The sequence below is a fragment of the Clinocottus analis genome, unplaced genomic scaffold (genome assembly GCF_023055335.1).
Source record: "Clinocottus analis isolate CAN_PGR_092001 unplaced genomic scaffold, fCliAna1.0.p SCAF_1, whole genome shotgun sequence".
In the NCBI taxonomy this organism is placed as follows: domain Eukaryota; kingdom Metazoa; phylum Chordata; class Actinopteri; order Perciformes; family Cottidae; genus Clinocottus; species Clinocottus analis.
The window spans coordinates 17,123,108-17,143,816 of NW_027175820.1; the positions used below are offsets into that span (position 1 = coordinate 17,123,108).

Below are 20,709 nucleotides of genomic sequence, written 5' to 3' on the forward strand. Positions count from 1 at the left end.
TAAAGGACATTATATCTTTTAAATGTATTTCTCTGCCTGGAGCTAATGGGTCGGGTATCAGTGTTTACTGGACAGACAAACAATTTTGATTAAATTTGAATCAGCTGATGTTTCCAGCCAATGAACACAATATTTTACATATTTGTCATTTTGTAAAGTATGCTTTAAAACTACTCAAAAGTGACTTTGAAAAATATGTATTACACATTTAATTAAACAATGACAGAGAGAGAGAGAGAGAGAGAGAGAGAGAGAGAGAGAGAGATGTGATTAACAGTGTGACTATTTTCAGTTCTGTTTTTCTATTACTCACTGTATCTTTACATTGCAAATGGTTGCTTACTACAATATAATATTAATGCTCTAAATATTGAATTGAGCACCTTTAATTCAATTGAATGTGGTATAGTTTGCTTAAATACCCATATTCTGCATTTGTATTGGGAAAAGGTTGACACCAAAAAGGCTTTTCTCACTCTTTGGGCAATTCTTTTATTTTTTAAATATTTTTTAATTTTAACATTTAATAATTTTATTGGTGCCCTATGAATTAATTTCTTTAAATGAGACCAAAAGAAACATGGACCATAGTCAACATTATTTATTGTTTGGTCTTAAACACAGATATACATTTATACAAGTGTCAAACTTGCAACAAAAGAAACATATCTTCTCTGCCACCAGAGGTTGACCCAGCCTGGTGTGGGCCAGTTTTGCACTCTGGGTAATGAAGGCACAGCAAAGGAGGAACAAACCAAGACAGCTGTCAGAAGGCCTGTCACAGAAAAAACTCAAGCAGCTTCTACACAGTACTCTGGTCATAAGCAGGAATTAAATCAGCTATAGACTGTTATAGTCTGGAAACCAAAACAGAAAAGATCTAGTAGCTGCGGTCAATCATTCGAAAAGACTTCAAGATATGACTTTGTCCTTACATTTCATAATGTCCCCAAAAACATTGTACGGAAATGGGATTAATAAAAATATAATCAATTTGTCATGCTACTGTTAAAGACGCTCTGTCACTTTAACTCTTTGGAAAAAATAAATCTGTAGTGCTTGGAATATATCTAAATGGCATGACATCCTGTATGTCACACTTAAATGCTTTTTACAGAAAAGAAATAGTTACAAAGGTACAGATGGTACACTGGCACATCTGTGGTGTTGCTTTAGTTTTTATCAACAGTTGTTGACAGCTTAAAGTTAGTTCAAATGAATCCATGACAGAAGTACAGTCAGTCTTTATGGCTTCTCTTTCTATCTTTTAAATGGCACCACTAAACTTTTGGAGGCCATCAACTCAAACATTGTGCATGCACATACACTCATCTGCATTTGCATAGAGCCAACACAAAAGATCATAAACTCTGAAAAGTCAAAATGTTATAGTGGTTAAGATTAAGAGTGAACATTTAGAAATATACAGAAAAGATTGTGTGCAGAAGTAGTTTGTACAGCCTCAAGCATTTCAGGATGAACATCTGTACAGTCGTATCAGGGGACACAGATAAAGCATTTAAATATACATGCATGTTTGTCCAGGCTCTACACCATCTAAGCAGCTATTACAGTAGGCACACATACACAGAAATGCTGTGCATGACATCCACAAAGTCAATAACCCAAAGTTGAGCTTTACTGACTTCAGCTGCTTCACCAGTGGATGTCCAAACTCAAACAGTAGCTTCAGGAATGTCATGACCAGCAGTGTCAGTGTTGTGTTAATAGTAGGTCATGGAAAAGGAAGGTTCGACAGCTGTTTTAAGTGGCACTGGGATCAACTGGAACAGCAGTTGGAGGCACTTTTGAGTAGAGTGTATTTCAATACGCGCTTAAATCACGAAAGGAGGAGGAGTAGGAGATAGATGAAGGGCTAGTGGTCAGTTACATAGGACCATGTGGACCTGCTGGCCGTAGAAGGAGTGGTTGGAGCGCTCCGCTACGGCCCGCCTGGCAATTTCCTCACTATGGAAGGTGATCAAGGCCTCGCCGCTGCACTGGCCGCTGAAGTTGTACAAGATGAGGACGGCGTCTGGCTGGAGCTGCAGAGGAAGAAATACAACGACACAAAACGTGTGAGACAATACGAGTCACTTGTTTTGATGCAGCTGCACCGTTAAAACACCAGGGGGAGCCCATAAAGCAGAGGATGAACAATGCCCTTTGAAAAAAGAACATCATCTCAGCAAACCGGTTCAGTTAGGTAGAAGATCAATGAGTAGAGCTTAAAGAGAAAAAGCAGAGTACATGCTGTTCCCAGAGGACCTGAAACCTACAAGGCAGGTTGTGAGGCCACGCGCAGTAATCATCCGTAGTTTGCATGCATTCACACCTTGCATCAAAGTAAAGTTTGATGTGGAAAAAGAAATAAAATCAGTTTCCTTCAGGACATGCAGATATGAAACAACTCGCTGATCACATTAGCAATGAAATCAAAATCCCGTAAGTCAAGAAGTTAGAGGATGTAAGAGCAGAAGAGAGGAAGACAACGTCAGCGGGACAATGCATTCAGGACGTTCACTGGAAAAGAGTCGAGGGAGTTAGAGGGGGCCCTGGTTCAGAAACCACTTGCTGAATGAACATGCACTTGCTGAATCAAGATGCACTGGCAATTTGAATTTTATCAGTGATCCTAAATCAATTCTTCACTTAGCAGAACATGTAAGTATCTTATCTTTCTCTGTTCAGTTTAGAGAGTAGTGCTTGGTATATAAACTGTAGTTTGGTGAAATATAACTAGCTTTTAACTAAATGCTTTAGCTGACAATGCTGAGAAAATTTAGACAAACAAAAAGTGGTATAACAGCACTTTCAAGAAACCCAATTGTTTGTGAAAGTCTCAATTCTCCCTCTCGAAAAGGAATATAAATAGTTTTAACGTCACTGCAGGAAGTTTGCGGGGTCTCCATCCAGCACATGAAACCAGAGTAATATACTGGTTTGATTCTCATCTGGGGCTCAGGTTGTGTTAGTGAGTGAAATCACATACGATAATGTTCCCTTTGAAGGAAAACCCTGCAATCAGATTAACGGCCTCTGCTGCAGAACAATGTCCACCATACACAGAAAGTACAAATAATTAAAGACTGATATCGCCTTACAACCTTTTCCACAATTAGTTGAAGATTTAGATTTTCTATGATCTTTTCCTGAGATAATATTTTTTCATCTTTAATGATAACTTTGAGCCACACTTTTAATAACAAACTTCCTGCATATAATATCATCTTCTGCTCTGCAACTTATCTGCAGGAGGTGAGGCTGCAAGTCCAAGTTGTAAAACTGTCTGTTCTGTATTTGTCTACTGCCTTCCACATTTATGAAAATGTGGAAGGCACTAGACAGACACAGAACCAGCCAGAAGTATTTACAATAACTCATCTTGGTGGTAAAATGCATGACTGTAGGACAACAGTTGTGGCCTGCAGTCACTCCATCAAAAGGTTTAACAAATAAGCAAACAGCAATTTAATGTCCATAATATTTCATACATTCTGTGTAATGTGTATTCACTAATGATTGCCGTGTCCGGCCTCAGCACTCCGAACAGGCCTACAGTAGAGACTTCAGTCATGAGGCAGATTGGTTTGGGAAGCAGCAAAGCGACATGACAGATCCAAAGCTCAGAACCTTGTTGGCTAGATCGGGCAATACTGTTTAGATTGGTAGAATGTGTAAAATGTGTATAATAGCTCACATTTAGTTATTTGTTCTCATGGTCAGAACTTCCATGAGAGATTTCATGGTAGCCTTAATTAGGAAGCTGCAATGTTTCTGCTAGATGTGTAGATTGCAATAAACTAAACAATTACAAACATTTTTGACTCACTACTTGTGGCCAAACCTATAATAAAACACTGATTTGTGTATTTGCGGGTTAATAGATATACAGTCATATAAATGACAAGTAATTCACACTTTGTCAGTGCATAAAAAATGTATTAATCTTCAACTAACCATAACCCTTTTCAGCAAATCACCAAGTTAGTGCTCATTGGGTAGTAGAATGCTAGTCATTGCTGCATGTCGTGTACAAGCCTAATAGTATGGATGTTATTGAAGTGCAGGAAATGCCCCCTCTTTCCACGCTGGTTCTCTCGTCTGGAGGCTCCTCTTACCTTGGGGTGAGTCCCTAAAGACAGAGCCATTCTTTGGGCTGAATCAGACTCCTGGCCTGTTCGCTCATCTGAACCATGCTGCTGTACTCGTCAGGGGCGTACTACAGATAGCATAATAATGAACGGACAGTCAGGGTGGAAGGCCTCCACATCGTTTCACAAAGAAACATTACACAGTTTTAGATACACACAAGATGTAGAGGTATATACACTCTTAAAAATACTTGAAGGAAGACAAACACAGTCAAACCAGAAACACAGACAGAAACCAGGCTGGACAGGTTACGTTTGAACCAAACGGTGTAATTAAGCTTAGGATTGTCTGGTAAAAGGGCACTAGTACTGGTGTGGGAACTGTTTTCTCACCCAAGGCCAGTGTGAGAGACACTACTGCAGACAGAAAAACACACATTCACACCGTTAAGGATACAGTTACTATAGTTCAGCCAACAGTCAGACAACACACACACACACACACACACACACACACACACACACACACGATGCCAGGGGAAGGACATTATTTTTAACAATTAGTAAACTCCGGTGTTACCGATTACATTGGACATTTCATATGGAAAGATATACGTTCATGAAGCTCAATATAGCGCTTACTTTGATATTTAATGTTCGATGGCTGTGCGTCTGGCCTCTCCAGTTAAGCTTTTGCTGCGGGGGCGCAGGTGTCCACCTGGTGCCGCCTTCCAGCTGCAACCCCTCGATTTCATTCCGTCCTCCACATTGCTTCACAACAAAAGTTTACAGATTGCCTCATTAACGTTATTAGGTTTCCTATTAACATTTGGTTTAAATCCGAAATGACGTTTACGTGACATCTGACTCGCGTTACTCCGTGCTGCTGTACAGAGCAGACGCTTATATGTAGAGTTGAAAAATGTATTAGTATTGTATAAAGTATTTTACTAAGTAGAGTTGATTTTTACAACCGATATGAACGAACTTGTTATTTCTGTTACAGAAATAAAACCAAAATGACGATAATAGTATTAGTGTATGCCTGTACACCATGCAACGCCCAATTAGGCGGCACACCTAAACGTACCGAGAGAGACAGAGAGACAGAGAGAAAGAGAGAGAGAGACAGAGGGAGAGACAGAGAGACAGAGAGACAGAGAGAGAGAGAAAGAGAGAAAGAGAGAGACACACACACACACACACACTTCAGCATGTAAAGTTCTATTGAGTGCAAGACAAAATAAGTTCTTATTTTATGTGAGTTGGGGGCTGGCCTACTTTAAGGCTCTCAGACATACACAACCAAAGTATAGGGGTTTGAACACTACAAAAGGACATAAGCCATGAAGGCCAACAGCAGCCCCAAGCTCTTTGCCACAACAACAGCTTAACCACGCCACCTCAAACCCCACCCTTCTCCCCTCCCCGACATGCCAAGCCGTCTGAAGCCACTCTTTAGGGTTCATACCTGCTTCAGATGATGACACCTAATTTGGACTGCCAGCGAAAAATATGGGCAGCACAATGAAGGGAGGAGAGCACAAGTGCACACATATCTCTTAATCGAACATTGCAATAAAATGCACCAATGGTAACGGGTGAATCTTTCCAGTTGCAGGGTTGACAGCTGAGCAGTCAAACGGCACTAGACTTTCAGGCTGAGGGAAAAGCTAAACACACTGCCAATTGTTATGGTAGCAATACCCCAGTGGGCCTTCGGGAAAGAAGGTGCAGTTTAAATCCAAGTGTACAAGCATTTAACAAATAGGGCTAATATCACTGATAGAGTTTAATACATATAACACTATATATGTTCCCTTACATCACCACAAACACAGCCTTTATATCAATACTGTGCTGACCTGGTATCCCTGGAAGAAGCTGAGAATGTCCTTGACTCCAGTGTTGTAGGGCAGGCCCTGCATCCTGACCAGTCCACCGTGTTGCGGCATCACAGAAGAGGCGGTGGCTGCAGCAGGATGGGGTTGGGCTGCGACTGCAGCTGCCACTGCTCCCGGTGGGGCTGCAAAGTAGCCAACTGTGGAAGGAGAAACTGGGGGGCTGGAGAAAACGTATTTTAGGAGAAGAAGGGGCGACGTTAGACAGAACCAAAGACGGGACACGTTAGAGAGCAGAAGATACTCATGACTAATGTACTAACCTGGGGTAGTAAGCGGTGTAGTTCATGTTCATATTCATGTACATGTGAGGCTGAGGGGGGTAGTAGGCCAGAGTGTGAGCTGGGCCGTGTGTAATGGATGGATGAGGTCTGGGAGCAGCCAGTAGGGGGGGCTGGTAGAGGGCCTCAGAAAGCATGGCAGGCGGGGTGGGGAAGGCAGCATAGGCTGTGGGGGGAGATAGACCTGTGAAACAGACAAAGACATGCAGAGTGGGGTCATTTACATGTTGTGTTTAGTGCATTCAGAGTCCTGCCAGTTGTAAAGTGTAGTACAAGGAAGTAAATGATTAGTTACAACATGCTGAATGGGTTGGCTACAAACAAACCATGTGCCTTGTGTTATGTGTTATACCACAAATACGCTCCCAAACTTGACGGCATCAACTGTGTCCTTCAGGCTGTCATACGTACAATGTAAACACACTCAAATGCCAGTATGGGTGTGTTTACATACAAACAGCCACCATCAGTATGAGGTTGTGGGCAGCTGTGGGCTACCTCAGTGCCAACACAGTGACACACAACACTGCTGGGTTCCAGGTTAGTCAGGTATAACTATACGCAAAAAGAAATCACCATCACTCGTTCTAGTAAGTAAAAGACACACTTCTTAAGAAAGTATTAATCAGAGTTAAAAAAAAGAAAAGAAAAATAAGGGTAAAGATTTGTTTATTAATGATTATTAAAAAGAAACAATGGTATACATTGTCTCATCACTGACCATCCTAATCTAATCTCAAGCAAGACAGATATGAGCCATAAACGGAGTAAAGTACACAGAGTTACATTCAGTCCTGCCTCAACTGGCATCATTGTTTCAAAGGACGGCAGAGACGTTACAGTGTAGTATAACCACAGATTTCAGGGATATGAAAGAGGAGAAATAAATGATTAAACCTAATTTGACTGGAGGTGAGTGGCAGGATGCAGGTATGAAATATGTCTGCTGCTAGCTCAGGCAGCATTTCTTAACAGACAAGTATTCAAACAAATATACATATATTTCACACACTCACACAAATACTGAGACAAGAGAGTGGGGTAATTGGTGGCTTGATAAACCGTTTAGTGGCGTTCACTTACAGGGAAGCTTGCAGGGTGGAGGAGAGAGGCCGCTGCGGTTCAGGGTTCCTCCCATCAGCACAATGCTCATCTCCTCTGTGGAGCACTGGAACACCTCAACATAACGGTCCTTCATGGTCTTTTTATGGCACTTCTGGGCCACCATAAACGACTTGTCAGGGGACCTCATTTGGATGAAAGCGTCACCAGAAGGCCGGCCCTGCAGAGACAAATAAATTAAAACAAGAACACAGAAAAAGCACCGACAATTCAAATTCAGACCGAGGTGGAATTTTTCCTGCAAAACTATTACATTTTATTTTTTAAATCAGTTCCTATTTCTAAAACAGTTGAAGTTTCTTGTTTTCTATTAACTGTTACTATACTTAAACCTCAGTACTGGTTTGTCTTGTGATTTCTGATAAAGAGATGTCAAAGCAGATGAAGGGGGATCAAGACTTGGCGCTTTACAGCCCACGAGTCCCCACCAGTCTGACCTGTTGGTTGAGGACCATGTGGACTCCGTGGGGTTTGATGTCAACGGTGTGCTCTCCCATGAACTCCAGAATATCTTCAATGCCGGCAGTGTAGGGCAGGCCACGGAGGCGGACACAGTCCCGGGAGCTGCTGGCCGCTGGAAGGTAGGGGGGCGTGGCGAGGACGGGGACCGGCATGATGGGTGAAGGGGGCAGTGTGGAGATCAGAGGTGCGGACATATAGCGGTTTAAGACCTGGAAAACAAAGAAAAGGATGCTGATAAGTCAAAAGGCACTACTGCTGTGTCAATCTGCTGTATCTTCACTGCAATCACTGAAAGCATGTGCAAATAAGAAAAACCAAAGAAATCTGTTGAAATTTTTAGTGCAACCTCTCTGTTTATCAGAATTATGTTTGAAAAAGTACTCAATTTACTGCCAAAAAAAACATGTTTGACTGAAATAGAAAGCCACAAGATTCCAGCTTTATAATTTCAGCCTTAACTGTTACATAAACATCACCAATGGTATTTCTTAAATGACATCCATTTCCGCACATTTTAAGAAGTCTTAAGAATTTGACATGTTTTCGGTTTTCCACATCATGACAAAAAGTTACAGCTCAACAACTTCTCTGACCCCAAACATAATTTACCTGTTGCACTTCAGCTGCAGTACTCCGAAACAGCTCGATGTAACGCTTCCCCAGGATCTGCTTGTGCCGCTTCAGGGCGTTCTGTGCGTACTCCTCACAAGAGAAGAGGACAAAAGCGTCGCCAGTGGGCCGTCCGTCGGGGTACTTGACAAAGAGCAGACCCTCAGCACCATCTGTAACTGGGCTCTCAGATCCAAGGAAGGACAGCACTTCCTGGGGTGTGGCAGTGAATGGCAACCCTCGCATCCGGATAATCACCTGGTTCTCTTTGGACAAGAACTGGGCCACCTCGTTAGACGTACCTAGGTTCAAGAGGACAGCAATGAATAAACACCTGGTCATATGAGGATCATCCCAGTGATCACGGTTCAGGGAAGCTTTCAACATGACACATCACTCACTCGAAGCGGGCAATATGGCTAAAACCATCCATCAGAATGTATCCTATTTTATACTGTTAGGACCATTTTTATTGAAACAAGAGAGCATCTCCAGCCGTGCTGGCAGCCCAGTAATGCTGTAAATAAGTACAGTGGAGCTTTCGGCTAAATGCTAACATCAGTATGCTAACATCAATGTCAATGGTATCTCAGTTTGAACCAGAGTTTAATTGAAAAACCAGCCATTTGTCATCCCGGAGCATAAAATAACAGTAAAGTCTTTGTTTGATTAATCCAGCAAATAAAATATTTGTCAAACAATGAGGTATTAAATTAATCAAATAATCATGAAAATCTAACTTTGCTATGAAAGAATTGTGCCAATTAACTTGCAATATTGTCCACACCATTGTGGATAATATTGCAAGTTAATTAGCATGATGAGATATGGAGATATGTTCTCCAATCTTGTAAAGACAATACGTTCACTTATTCCCATCTCGCAGTCAACCCTTCAATTTGCAACTATCCTCCTCTGGTATAGTGCTGTTAAACCAACTGACCTCAGGTCACAAAAATGTAAACAGACATTATGTTTGCCAAAAGTGCCATGATCAGTGTTGCTTCACCCAAATGTTTTTTGACCGCTTTGTAAAAATTGTAAAACACAAAGTAGATGCAACAAATCAAACTCTATGTTCAGAAAAACTAAGAGCCTTTTAAAGATCAACTTGTCATTTATTTTTATTTTTTTAAGAGTGTATTGTGTTGTTCCTTCTACTACTAGCCATGAAACTCCAGCCCCTAATTATTGTTTGTATTATATTGTAAAAAGGTCAAATTAAACAGCTACAATAACTAATGTAATTATCCAAAACAGCAATGGTGTTGCCCAATACACTACTTCTTTTGGATTATACTTTTGTTTACTGTGGACTGCTTCATTTTTTTGTATAAATGCAGCCGTCTTGTCTGCCTTAACTATTTGCTTAAAGTCCAATGTGTTGTCAATCTATACTGATCTTAACACATCTGAATAAAGTCCACAGTCAGACTGGCGGCCACGGTAAGTTATCTGCTCTGTGTGACTGTGTTTCTTTGTCTGCTATCTCTGTCCTGTGTTACTGGTGGCTGCTGCTCATTTCCACAGACCCCAGGCCCTGCTTTTGTCCCTTCACACCCCTTTTGTATCAACACTGAACAGGTCCTTTCACCGACCGGCAGCCGTCTCTCCCTCAGGGGGAGTGCAGCTTGAGGCTGAACTGAACAGGTGAGCTGCTGTTAGTCGAGAGTGAAATTTCTCTCCCACAGGCCTCCGAAAAGTTGGGCTGGGGATGAGGAGGCGAGGAAGGGATGAGGGGCAGTGGGGAGAACGCCTCACAAAGAGTCTTTCATTAGTCCAACATAAGCTGCCGGAGAGTCACTGGGATGAGTCAATGACACAGGTAATAGGAGAGAGAGGGAGAGAGAGCCAGAGTGCAAATAAGAGCTCCTGTTTTACGGTCACTGAAGAGCTGCTCTTTTACAGATGTGGTCTTGTTTTTCCTCAAAGATGCGGGAAAGCCATGAAATCAAAGTCTATCTCACACTAACAGAAAGCCTTTCACCACGAGTCCTCGTACAATCAGGAGAGAAAGAGAAGAAAAAAAGAGATTTGAAATCTGACCTCCAGCAATCTTGAGGAATTCCTCTCCTGTGGCCTTGTAGACCTATAAAAACGCGAGGAAAACTGGGTTGAGCCATGAAGAGCATTATGTAGTCGTCATTTAGTTTAGAAGACATCTTCCAGACTCACATTAACTACCTTAGGTTCTAAAGATGGCTCTCTCTGTTCAGCTACACATAAAAACAATTTACATTTCGAACACAAGGTTAATGCTGAATCTAACCTCAATGTAGCGGCTGCCCATGTGGTGCTTGTGGCGCTCCAGGGCCAGGTCCCTGTGATCCGAGTTGATGAAACGAACCAAGGCCTCACCGTTCCTCCGGCCTTGAGCGTTAAGACACAGGGCCACGCCACCTCTGACACACAGGTGCACAGATCCACTCACGATTAGGAACACAGTTAATGATGAAACGTCAAAAGAGCAGAGCTCCCTGAAGCTTTTATTTTTTATGGCCTCTGACATATATGACTTGGTATATGACTTAATTAATTTTATAATAAAATACTTGTATTCTTACAAAACATTTTATTTTACATTTTATTTAGTATCATGTGTTAGCTAATAAAATCAGCTCTAATCATAGTGTCAATCATTTTCTAATATATCCCATTGAGGTTTTGTGACGACTTTTTTAGCCCAAAACCTATTAGAGCATTTAAACCAATGCCATTAGCATTTAAATATAATTTTGGAGGGTTCAATTTGACTTTAAATGATCTACAAACACTTTTTTTATATTTGGGCTACTGAAAAATGTCCATTAAGTCCAACATACTTGGCAATACTAAGGCCTTTAAAGAAGCGAGCAATGTCTTGGTCTGAGGACTGCCATGGGAGCCCTCGCGCTCTGATCACTGTCTCACTGTCCACCGGCTCCGACTTGCTGCTGAATAAGCATAAAAAATAAACATTAATGACATTCTGATCATATTTAGAAAGGAATAATAATAAGAAGAGATTGTTAAAAAAAAAAGAATCCCTCCAGACGTCTATAGCTTTTAGAAAAAGCCCCATCGCTTTTGTTCCATTTGAACAGACTGCAGACAGAGAGGCCACTCACAGTAAGTGCTTAACAGAGAAACGCACTCCTATGATTAAACGTCGGGGGGTTGTCAAGGTGACAGGCTTTTGACTGCAGGAGAGCAGCAGGATTTGGTCTTCTGCTACCAGATAAGCACTTGATGACAAAGTTGGGCAGCTTTAAAGACACACTTGTGGTTTCCTTGTTGCTGTAATCAATGCTAAGGGCTAGAGGTCTGAGAGACAAATGTGGCTGGAGGAGGGTTAACAGACAGCAACAGACAGGTGTGGTGAGAACAAAGCTGGAGTGAGATACATGTGCATCTATTGAAGAGTTCATACATACCATGTGCCGGAATCAAACTTGTACTTCACTGTTTCCACACAGGAGAACTTGTGGTCTGAAAAATAAAAACAAGTGTATGATTGAATGTCCAAAACAACATTTTCTCTTCACTGTAATGAACAGGTTCAACCTGCCAAGCAGTGCGTGTTGTAAGCCATGTGCATTCCTGTTACTTGTCACACCCAAAGACATGCTTGGCTGTTATTAAAGGGGTAGAGTCAGAGGCAACAGTCAAGATTAAAGTTTGATTTACATCCACTGCAACATATCTGGAGTCATCTGACACCCACCCATACTGCAGTAAATCATCTAAAGTAGCATTGAATTGGGACATTTAAGCATGTCTAGATGGCTAGCAATAATACAATGAAGATATTCTTCCACAAACTCGTAGATCCTCAAGTTAAGTGTTCCCTCTGATCATTTACGGTTTCCATACAACTAAAGAAAAAGGAGAGATGGGTTGTGGGACAATAAAAAGATCCCAGTTTTGCAGTTGCAGTGCTGATTTTATAAACCAAAAATCACCAGTGCATGCTACTTCTTTGGTTGTCATATGCACTTCTTCATTTTCTCCGTACAGACATTTCAGAATTCAAGTTTAGATCAGATAATTTCAGGTAGAAAGTGTGGCGGTTCGCTTACTGTGGGGCTCAGCCAGGATTTGGAGAGTCAGCTGCACCATGCTGCTCACCTCCATCTCCCCCATTGACTGCTCTGAAGCAGCAGGAAGACCAACATCTAAACACACAGTTAAGGACACCGACCTGTATAAGCGGCCTGTTATTTTGACTTTGCTGATGCGTCAAGGATTTTATGCCAATTTCACATCAGTAAATCTAAATCTGCATTGAAACACCTCTCAACTCTGTTAATATAATTCTACTTACTAAACATTAACACTATGATTGCATTTGCCCTGACATATACAACTAAAAAAGATTATTTACAACAGAGTATTGAGACAATGTGAATAATAGTTGAGGATACATTCCAACATGGAGGCAAGTGTGAGCGTCTGCACAGGGCTGGCATTGGGGCAACATTTGTGAAACTCCTTCTTCACATCCACAAATGAAAAGAAACATTCAGGAAGGACAACATTCTGAAAAGGAACAGACAATATGACAAGGTATTCAGTATGACATATTAGACACCTGGACAAGCCAGGGGACAAAGAGATGATAGAGATATAGATCAGAAGAAAAACGGATGCCCATGCCGACTATCTTGTGTTTAATATGAGTCAATGCCTATATTCTTGATGGAAAGAAATACCCTTGAAGCATTTATATCCAGGACATTTCAAATAATTAACTAGTTATGTTAAAGGTTTCCAGATGGGACACTATAATTGAACTTGAGCTATGAGCAGAGGAAGCCGTAGCTGATTTATTTAGATGGATTACTGGTATTCTCAAGCAGAGCATGACATGCTAGTCTCTCTCTGCAAAATAATTATTATAATAAAAAGCACGTGGTGGAAAAACACACATTTACTTTTCTGTTTAACAAAGTTTCAACAGCAGTTTGAGCCGTTACCTTTTTGGAGGCTTCGGGGTGGAGGGCCTGCCGGATGATAAGAGGACTGTCGACACAAAGTGTGAAGGAGCTTCTGCCGAGGCATTTCACTTCTAATGACACCGACTGCTGGAACTGCAAAATAAAACAGAGAGAATGAAAAAAGACAATTAAACATGGCTTTTATCAGAAGAAAACGTAATAATTGTACCCATCTCTGGAAGGCGGGACAGTAAACATTAAATCTGAACATAACATATCTAAAATTCTTTGTTTTAGTCACATTCATTTTAATAAATGGGTCAAATATGTTTCAACTCTGTTGCGCAAACACCATCCACTATGTGAAAGTGAGAATTACACTTTGATCGAAAAGGCAGCGAAGGTGGTGTTGCGTTTGACATTGGGTTGTGTTGTTTCTTTCACATTAGGAACGAGGCTCGTCCAACAGGTTTTGGTGTTTGCCGAGCGAGGGAGGGAGCGGACAAAGGAGAGGAATGATCACCCCACTAATCATCAGGATCACAGTTTTCTCTGAGCACAATCAACAGTCATAGCCAAACAAAAGGAAAAACATCACATACAGGTTTAACCTGCCTGCCTCCATGTTACACTGATGGTTTCTGAGACCAGCAACTCCCACATGTGGACATGTTTATTTATAACTACCACCTTTAATGAGCCCCAATCACTGTGTTGTGTCAACCTGTTATTGGCAGCATTCAAATGTCAACAGAGGCCATCACCTCAATATCAACGTCCACTGATGAGTTCAGAGGACTGCATTTTTGAGAATAATTTCTTGCTCAATGAATCCATGCAAGACCAACTATTTTGCTTCCAGAGGATTATTGTAGTTTCTCATTTGTTCTTCCCTGAATCCTCAAAGTCACCTGTCTCAGAGGAAAATTAGACTGTCTAGGTGGTGAGCCAGCTAAAAACGACCAACTTGTTTCACAGGCCACTGACTGTGTGACTGATACCCAGACAGTGAAAAAGTATTAGTGCGTGTTGAGGCCTGCTCCCTAACAGTCAGTGAGAAATGCAGGGCCATTTGGCAACCCCAACCAACTGCTGACAAGGGAACAAGTGCTACTGGGTGAAATTCTGATTGTTTTGGGTGGGTGTTTTTGGGCCCCATGAAAATGGCCAGCTGTTTTTTTCTTACATTGATGATTCTTCCAGGTTTCTCTACAGCCACCCAGATAAAAGACCACTTCCCTAATATAAAAACGATTATCCATAAAATCTACTAACAACAAGCATCAAGACAGAACAATTTATTAAATAAAGTCAAACTACTAAGTGCTATGAGTAAGAGCCATCGAAGTGCTGCCTGAGTGCTGCTGTCATTGTCTTTATTCAAGGTATAGTCGAAAAAGATGACTTTTTAGTTTGCAGCGGAAGATGTAGACACTTTCTGCTGTCCTGATGTCAATGGGGAGCTCATTCCACCATCGAGGAGCCAGGACTGCAAACAGTCATGATTTTGTTGAGTGTTGAGTTCGCAGCGACGGAGCGACAAGCTGATTGGTTGAAGCTGAGTGGAGCGAACAAGCTGGTGTGTACGGTTTCACCATGTCCTGGATGTAGGTCAGACCCGATCTGTTCGTTGCACGGTACGTAAGTACCAGTGTCTTGAAGCGGATGCGGGCGGTACTTAAATGCGTTCCCCATCCTCAAAGAGACCATTTTTAACAAATCTGCTCAGCCTAAATCACCTCACACTGTAAATGTTTGCCGTTTTCCGAGTCACAGCCTTTTGAAATTATGTGAAACAAAAAAAAAAACTGAAGCAATATGCGAAAGCAAGTGAGTGTGCCACATGAAATGCAGGGTCAACGTGTTGTGATGGGTAGCTCTAAAATGTTAGCCGCCAAACGGCATTTACATGAATATACTATCTTGTTGGAAAATTAAAGTACAAATGCCCTTTGTAGCAGGAATTATATGTCCTACAATAAACACACGTTTCAGAAGTGCTGTTTAATAAGGGAATGCTGGCATGGTGACCCGGATCTGAAAAAGGAGTTATTCATTGACATGACCGCCATGGGTACACAACAGTGTATACTTGGATGACAGATTTGCTGTGTTGGCCGTCACTAGAATCCCAGAGATAATTGGATTCCTTATTAAGCTGTTTCCATAAACTGTACGTGAGAACAACACATACGTTTTAGTATTATGCTTCACTAAAAAAGGTGGAACCCAGAATCGATTTTTGAAACAACGCAGACAGGACAGATCTATTCCAGGTGCTTAAAATATCATACTCTGAACAAAACAACATAGTTAACTCTTCGGTAGTCTTGGCAACATCAAATCTAGCCGGCCCTTCATGTTTTGATCTAAATCTAGTCCAATTAGCATTTTATACTGCTGATGTAACCAAAGTTCCCTGAGTATTGACCACAGTATCAACAAACCAACTCACCAGCACACTTTGTATAAAGCCTTTGCAACAATAGCCACTTATGTAGTTTTAAGAGTCAAAGCAGGTGGCAAACAAGATGAGGAAAAGGACACAATTGAGGAAATTAAAGTCCTTGAATTCCTTCATTCATTGAATGTACATACAGTCTATTTCTCAGAGAGCTGCATTGTTCTGAATGCTCACAATACCAATAAAACATATCGGCATCTTCTTTCATGCAATTTAACAACTAAAACTTTTATTGTTAAAACAGTCACATTCTACATTATTATACTCTGCTGTTGCGTAGATTAATCAAGAAGCACATTTTAAGCACAAACACACTGTACACTTTCATGTTTGCAGTAACAACAGGACTAATGTTTGCTCATAGCTGTGAATGCAGCTCCACCTTCGCCAATTACTAAAGCCGGATTACTGAGAGAAGAGCAAATGTTTTAAATGACATAGCGGCACACCCAATCCTTTTCGCCACTGTGTCAAAGCTGCAGTGTAAATTGAGCAAACAAGCTGAACAGAAGACAAATCTCACAGTAACAAAAGATAGGTAGACAACAGGCCGTTGAGCCTAACTCATGAAGCGACCACAAAGAAAAAGGTCAGCTACATATCATTTTTAATGAATATAATCTATTGTACAACAGTAGTAAATAAAGTCCTTTACATGAAAGGGTTAATGAGCAAAGTGCTCCCCTTTTCCTCAAGAATTTTCTGTTATTGATTTTTGTAACCCTGTTGCTAAAAAGAAACATGCCAACAAACAGCTAGCTGTCCTACTTAAACAAATAATAACTAAGTAAATAAAGATTTTATTCCTACGACACAATGGCCGTTATTCTGCTCTACTGGCATGTTGACTTTGCTGTCAGAAACTATCTGCCAATTTTAACACATTGCACTTCATCTATGAATAATGTAATCTTGCAATAAAGAAGAAGTAATGTATTAGAATCAAAGCCAATAATCAACATCTGTCTTCCGTTTTAATATTTTAGGACACACACACTCTCTTAAACCAACTTTTGGCCTCACTGTAGCCTCTGAAACAGATGAGGGGGAGGAAGTGGCCTTTGAACATGGTCCTATCAGAGTTTGCTCTCCAGTGTAGCCGGACTGTTTGCATGCAGAGGTGAGGTGGGTTGGAGGTGGCTGAAGCAAATTCTGATAAGAGCAGCAGGGAGTGTCGGGGCAGTCCCTGTGGAAACTGTTAAGGCACTTAAAGTTAAAAAAAAAAACACACACACACACCAACACAACACTAGAGTGTTGTATGTTGCTTGCATTCACACTAATTTAGTATATAGTAACTTAGTATAAAGTATAACCCAATAATTTTCTTTTTGTATGTTTTTGTTAACACAATAACCCAAGAACTTTATTTTTGTGTGTTTATGTTAATGTAGTCATTGTAGCGACAAGAGGTCAAGTGATGTGTCGGTTTATCTGCCTAAATCGTCGCCAATGGAACTTTTTTTAAAATAAACTATTACTCTCGGTGGAACTAGCACCCTTTAACTTAAAAGGGTCCTTACACAACACCATTTGCCGCAAATATGTGTGCATGAAATCAACTCCTAATAATAATAATAACAATAATCTAAGCAACGTTTGAAGACTCTTTGTATTACGTTTTCAGTATTAATTATTTAGATAGTTTGAGATATTTTTTTCAAGAAGTAATTCTCCACTTCAAAAAAACTTCGCCGCATTATTCTGGCAATAAGGTTATAAAACAGGAGGAACTGCTCTTAAGAACAGCTGATTTCATACCTAGCTGACCAGTAGTATGTGAAACAGTTTCAAATTTAAATTTTTTCTCCCCGCAAACAGTATCCCTCAATTAAATAACGCATGTTTTCCTGGTAACAATGTGGTTCCCTTTGGCAAGCACCAAACCAGTAACTTAACACAATGCTGAAGCCAGGAGTCAGTATGTCTGACTGGTCTACAACAGTTGAAAAAACAGTGTCACAACAACAATAACAACAACATCACATGCAGCGCCCAACAGGCTGCGACATGCTGTCAGTGTTCATGACTAAAGCAAAGTCAGTACAGTCAGCATCAGCCGGACGACAGCTAAACCATCCATCAGAAACCACGAGTTGAACTGACACAACATAATGTGTCACAACTAAAGTCATAAACAGAGACACACTTGTACTAGCATGTTGCCTACAGCCATCATCTAACATCAGTGTGTTGTGACACAGACCTGATACATGCGATTCAGTGTTTTTTTGTATTATTCTCATTGGGTCTATTCATATGTATCATTATAGTTTAAAACAGATTAGATATCTTTTTTTTTCTTAAAAATAAATAAATAAAAAGGCAGATAGGTTGTTTATTATTGTGTTGACTACCATGTAGCAAATTTCATTCACTGAAACTAAGGATCAAGGAACAAAAAAGTAAGTTTATTAAATTGATTAAAATAAAAGCCTTGGAGCTTTTGGTATTCGTCTCTGCAGACGTTATAGTATCCATTTAATTTACTTATCTGTATCAAGAAAGACAAAACTAATCTTGGAACAACCAACAGTGAGAGAAAGTAACTGATGACTCAAAGGTATGCCCACAACGAACTGATTGCTTGGGTTAATATTTGAAGCTTCAGCACACAAACTAACCTACAGTGGAGCCAAAGTGTTAACAGGTCTGTATGAGGCATAAATGGCTTAAGTATTTGTCTCAAACTCCAATGAGATGTACAATGTGTTTGGTGGTATTGAGTGTCATAAAGATTTTTAAGAAAACAACCCCATTTTCTGCATTTTACTGTACGTGGTATTTCGACCACATCAGCGCTACCATCAACCAAACCACACTAGTACTGCACGATAATGACATTCGAGGGATGGGAGAGGTGCAACCAGCTCTTGAGAAAGTGGTTGAAAAACATGTTTGGCAACACCTCTGTTGAAACACACCTTCGCACAGGGAGGAACCAGAACGCAAATATAGCAAAAAAAAGAAGGATGAAGCTCAAGATCTGAAAAGCCTTCAGTCCCGTCTGTCCTGCAGCCTAAAACAGAGGTGCGGTCCCAGGTAAACATTCCGCCTTCCAGATGTCTGCAGCATGCATCAGGTCGAAACAAGACTAGACCTGCGACTCCTCCTTATCTGCAGATGCCCCAGGCTCTGCCCATCTCTCCCCCCCATCGCTTCTGCAAACTGTCAGCAGAGTTTGGCTGTCAGGGCCAAACCAATGACATATCTCAACCAGGTGGAAGACCATTTTTTCTAAAGGGCATCAGGGAAATTTGACACACCTCACATTAACTTACAGTTCAAAACAGAGTTAGGCTTGTCACGTCTCATCTCGCTCTGGGCATTAACCATCAGGTGGAAAGCGGCCTGAGTTTAATTAACTTCTGAATTGCTCAGCATGTTACTCAGGGATGAGAGATTTTATGAGTTGTTGCTGTGAGTTTCGTTCTGTATAAATTCAGTACAGATGGTTTTCCAACATGGCGTACGGCCTGCAAGGCCTGATATGCACAGGAAAGAAGTTTTGGGACAGTAGCTCAGTTTTTGGGGATTTGAGGGTGGCTGTTTCAACGCCAGGAATGAAGTGAGGACTGGTAGCTGGAGAGATGGTTGTTGACCCCCTGAGTAGACGTGGACGATATGGCGGAAATCCTTTAACCCAATGAAAGATTATTTCATAACGATAGATATAAGAACTTTAGGGGAAAATAATCTGATTTATTGAAAATGAATGTTAGTTTTTGCTTGTTTCCAATTTAATTAGCAAACTGTATCCATTGCAAGAAACTGAATTATTGCCCAGTCCTATACACCTGGAATATGCCGAGGGGCTCATAAGCATGGCGCCTGACTCTGGCTGCCCCATCACTCATCTCTCTTGGCCACAACAATAATGCCGGTGTACAGGTCTTGTGTTTAAACATGCGTGACAATAGAGTGAAGAGGTATTGATGCAATAAACCACCTTCTTAAATATCCCTGATGGAGGAATCCAGCTCACACTAGCTGACCTGGGGAGACTCACCTGTTGCAGAACTTTGTCCAGGGGCTCAGCCTCTACGAGGTCTTCCGCAGTCAGCCCGGTGTCCTCTTTACACTGATCCGTCAGCTCCAAAGTGTCTGGCTTGACAAGACATCTATGGAGCTTCCCGACCTGTGAAGGGATTCAACGGTTCATGGCGCAGAATACAGCGTGAACACGTTTGAATTCATGGACAAAGTATAGATAGACTCATACACCCACATTCAGGAAATTAACTCTCACAAACGTCAAAAAAAATTGCTAATAGTTTCAAAAAATAAAATACAAATGTCAATAAAGCGGTGTTTATACCAATAGGCTGACACACTAAACCAAAACGGTGTGTTTTTTTTCTGAAAATTAAAGCCCTCGCCTGCTCGACACATTGTTTTGGGCCGCACACCTGCAACAAGGTGAGCTAACGAGGCAGCTGGACGGAGAATTGAAGCAGCGTAATTTAGCGTGTAGGAAAAGCGGGCTGCGAAGGGTTTTAGGGAGCACACCATGTTGGTTTAGATGTCAAACTAACTGTTTCACTACAGGTCGACACTAGGCCACACACACACACACACACACTCTGGATACACAAGAAACCGTAACAACGAACGGGTCAGAAAGGTCCGTACCTTTTTCTCATGTAGATCCACAATTTGCCACACCAAGAGAATTATTTCCCTCTCATCCGAACCCAGTTTACCCCCATTTGCACCAGCTGTTGCCCCAAAGAACACCACCAGAGTATCACTGTGCGAAGCCATCAGGGACCACAAGGGTAAAAACTACAATTAAAGCAAAGATTAAAATAAAAATAACACGAGGGTTCACCTTTTTCCAAGTGATAAGAAGAGCGAACA

The 20,709-nt window shown here is 41.2% G+C and overlaps 1 protein-coding gene across 1 annotated transcript in view; it reads right to left on the reverse strand.

Moving 5' to 3' along the window:
- Nucleotides 1-586: 586 nt before the first annotated feature.
- Nucleotides 587-20,709, reverse strand: part of esrp2 (epithelial splicing regulatory protein 2) — a 20,310-nt gene continuing 187 nt past the window's right edge. The window contains exons 2-17 of the mRNA XM_068572841.1: nt 20,482-20,634; nt 19,859-19,987; nt 13,425-13,538; nt 12,873-12,987; nt 12,528-12,623; nt 11,883-11,937; nt 11,292-11,402; nt 10,739-10,871; nt 10,516-10,558; nt 8,470-8,771; nt 7,836-8,069; nt 7,360-7,558; nt 6,259-6,460; nt 5,960-6,158; nt 4,737-4,865; nt 587-2,045 (exon numbers count right to left, since the gene is read on the reverse strand). Coding sequence (XP_068428942.1) covers nt 1,884-2,045; nt 4,737-4,865; nt 5,960-6,158; nt 6,259-6,460; nt 7,360-7,558; nt 7,836-8,069; nt 8,470-8,771; nt 10,516-10,558; nt 10,739-10,871; nt 11,292-11,402; nt 11,883-11,937; nt 12,528-12,623; nt 12,873-12,987; nt 13,425-13,538; nt 19,859-19,987; nt 20,482-20,613 — 2,355 coding nt within the window. The 5' untranslated portion in view covers nt 20,614-20,634 and the 3' untranslated portion in view covers nt 587-1,883. The remainder of the gene's footprint in view (nt 2,046-4,736; nt 4,866-5,959; nt 6,159-6,258; nt 6,461-7,359; nt 7,559-7,835; nt 8,070-8,469; nt 8,772-10,515; nt 10,559-10,738; nt 10,872-11,291; nt 11,403-11,882; nt 11,938-12,527; nt 12,624-12,872; nt 12,988-13,424; nt 13,539-19,858; nt 19,988-20,481; nt 20,635-20,709) is intronic.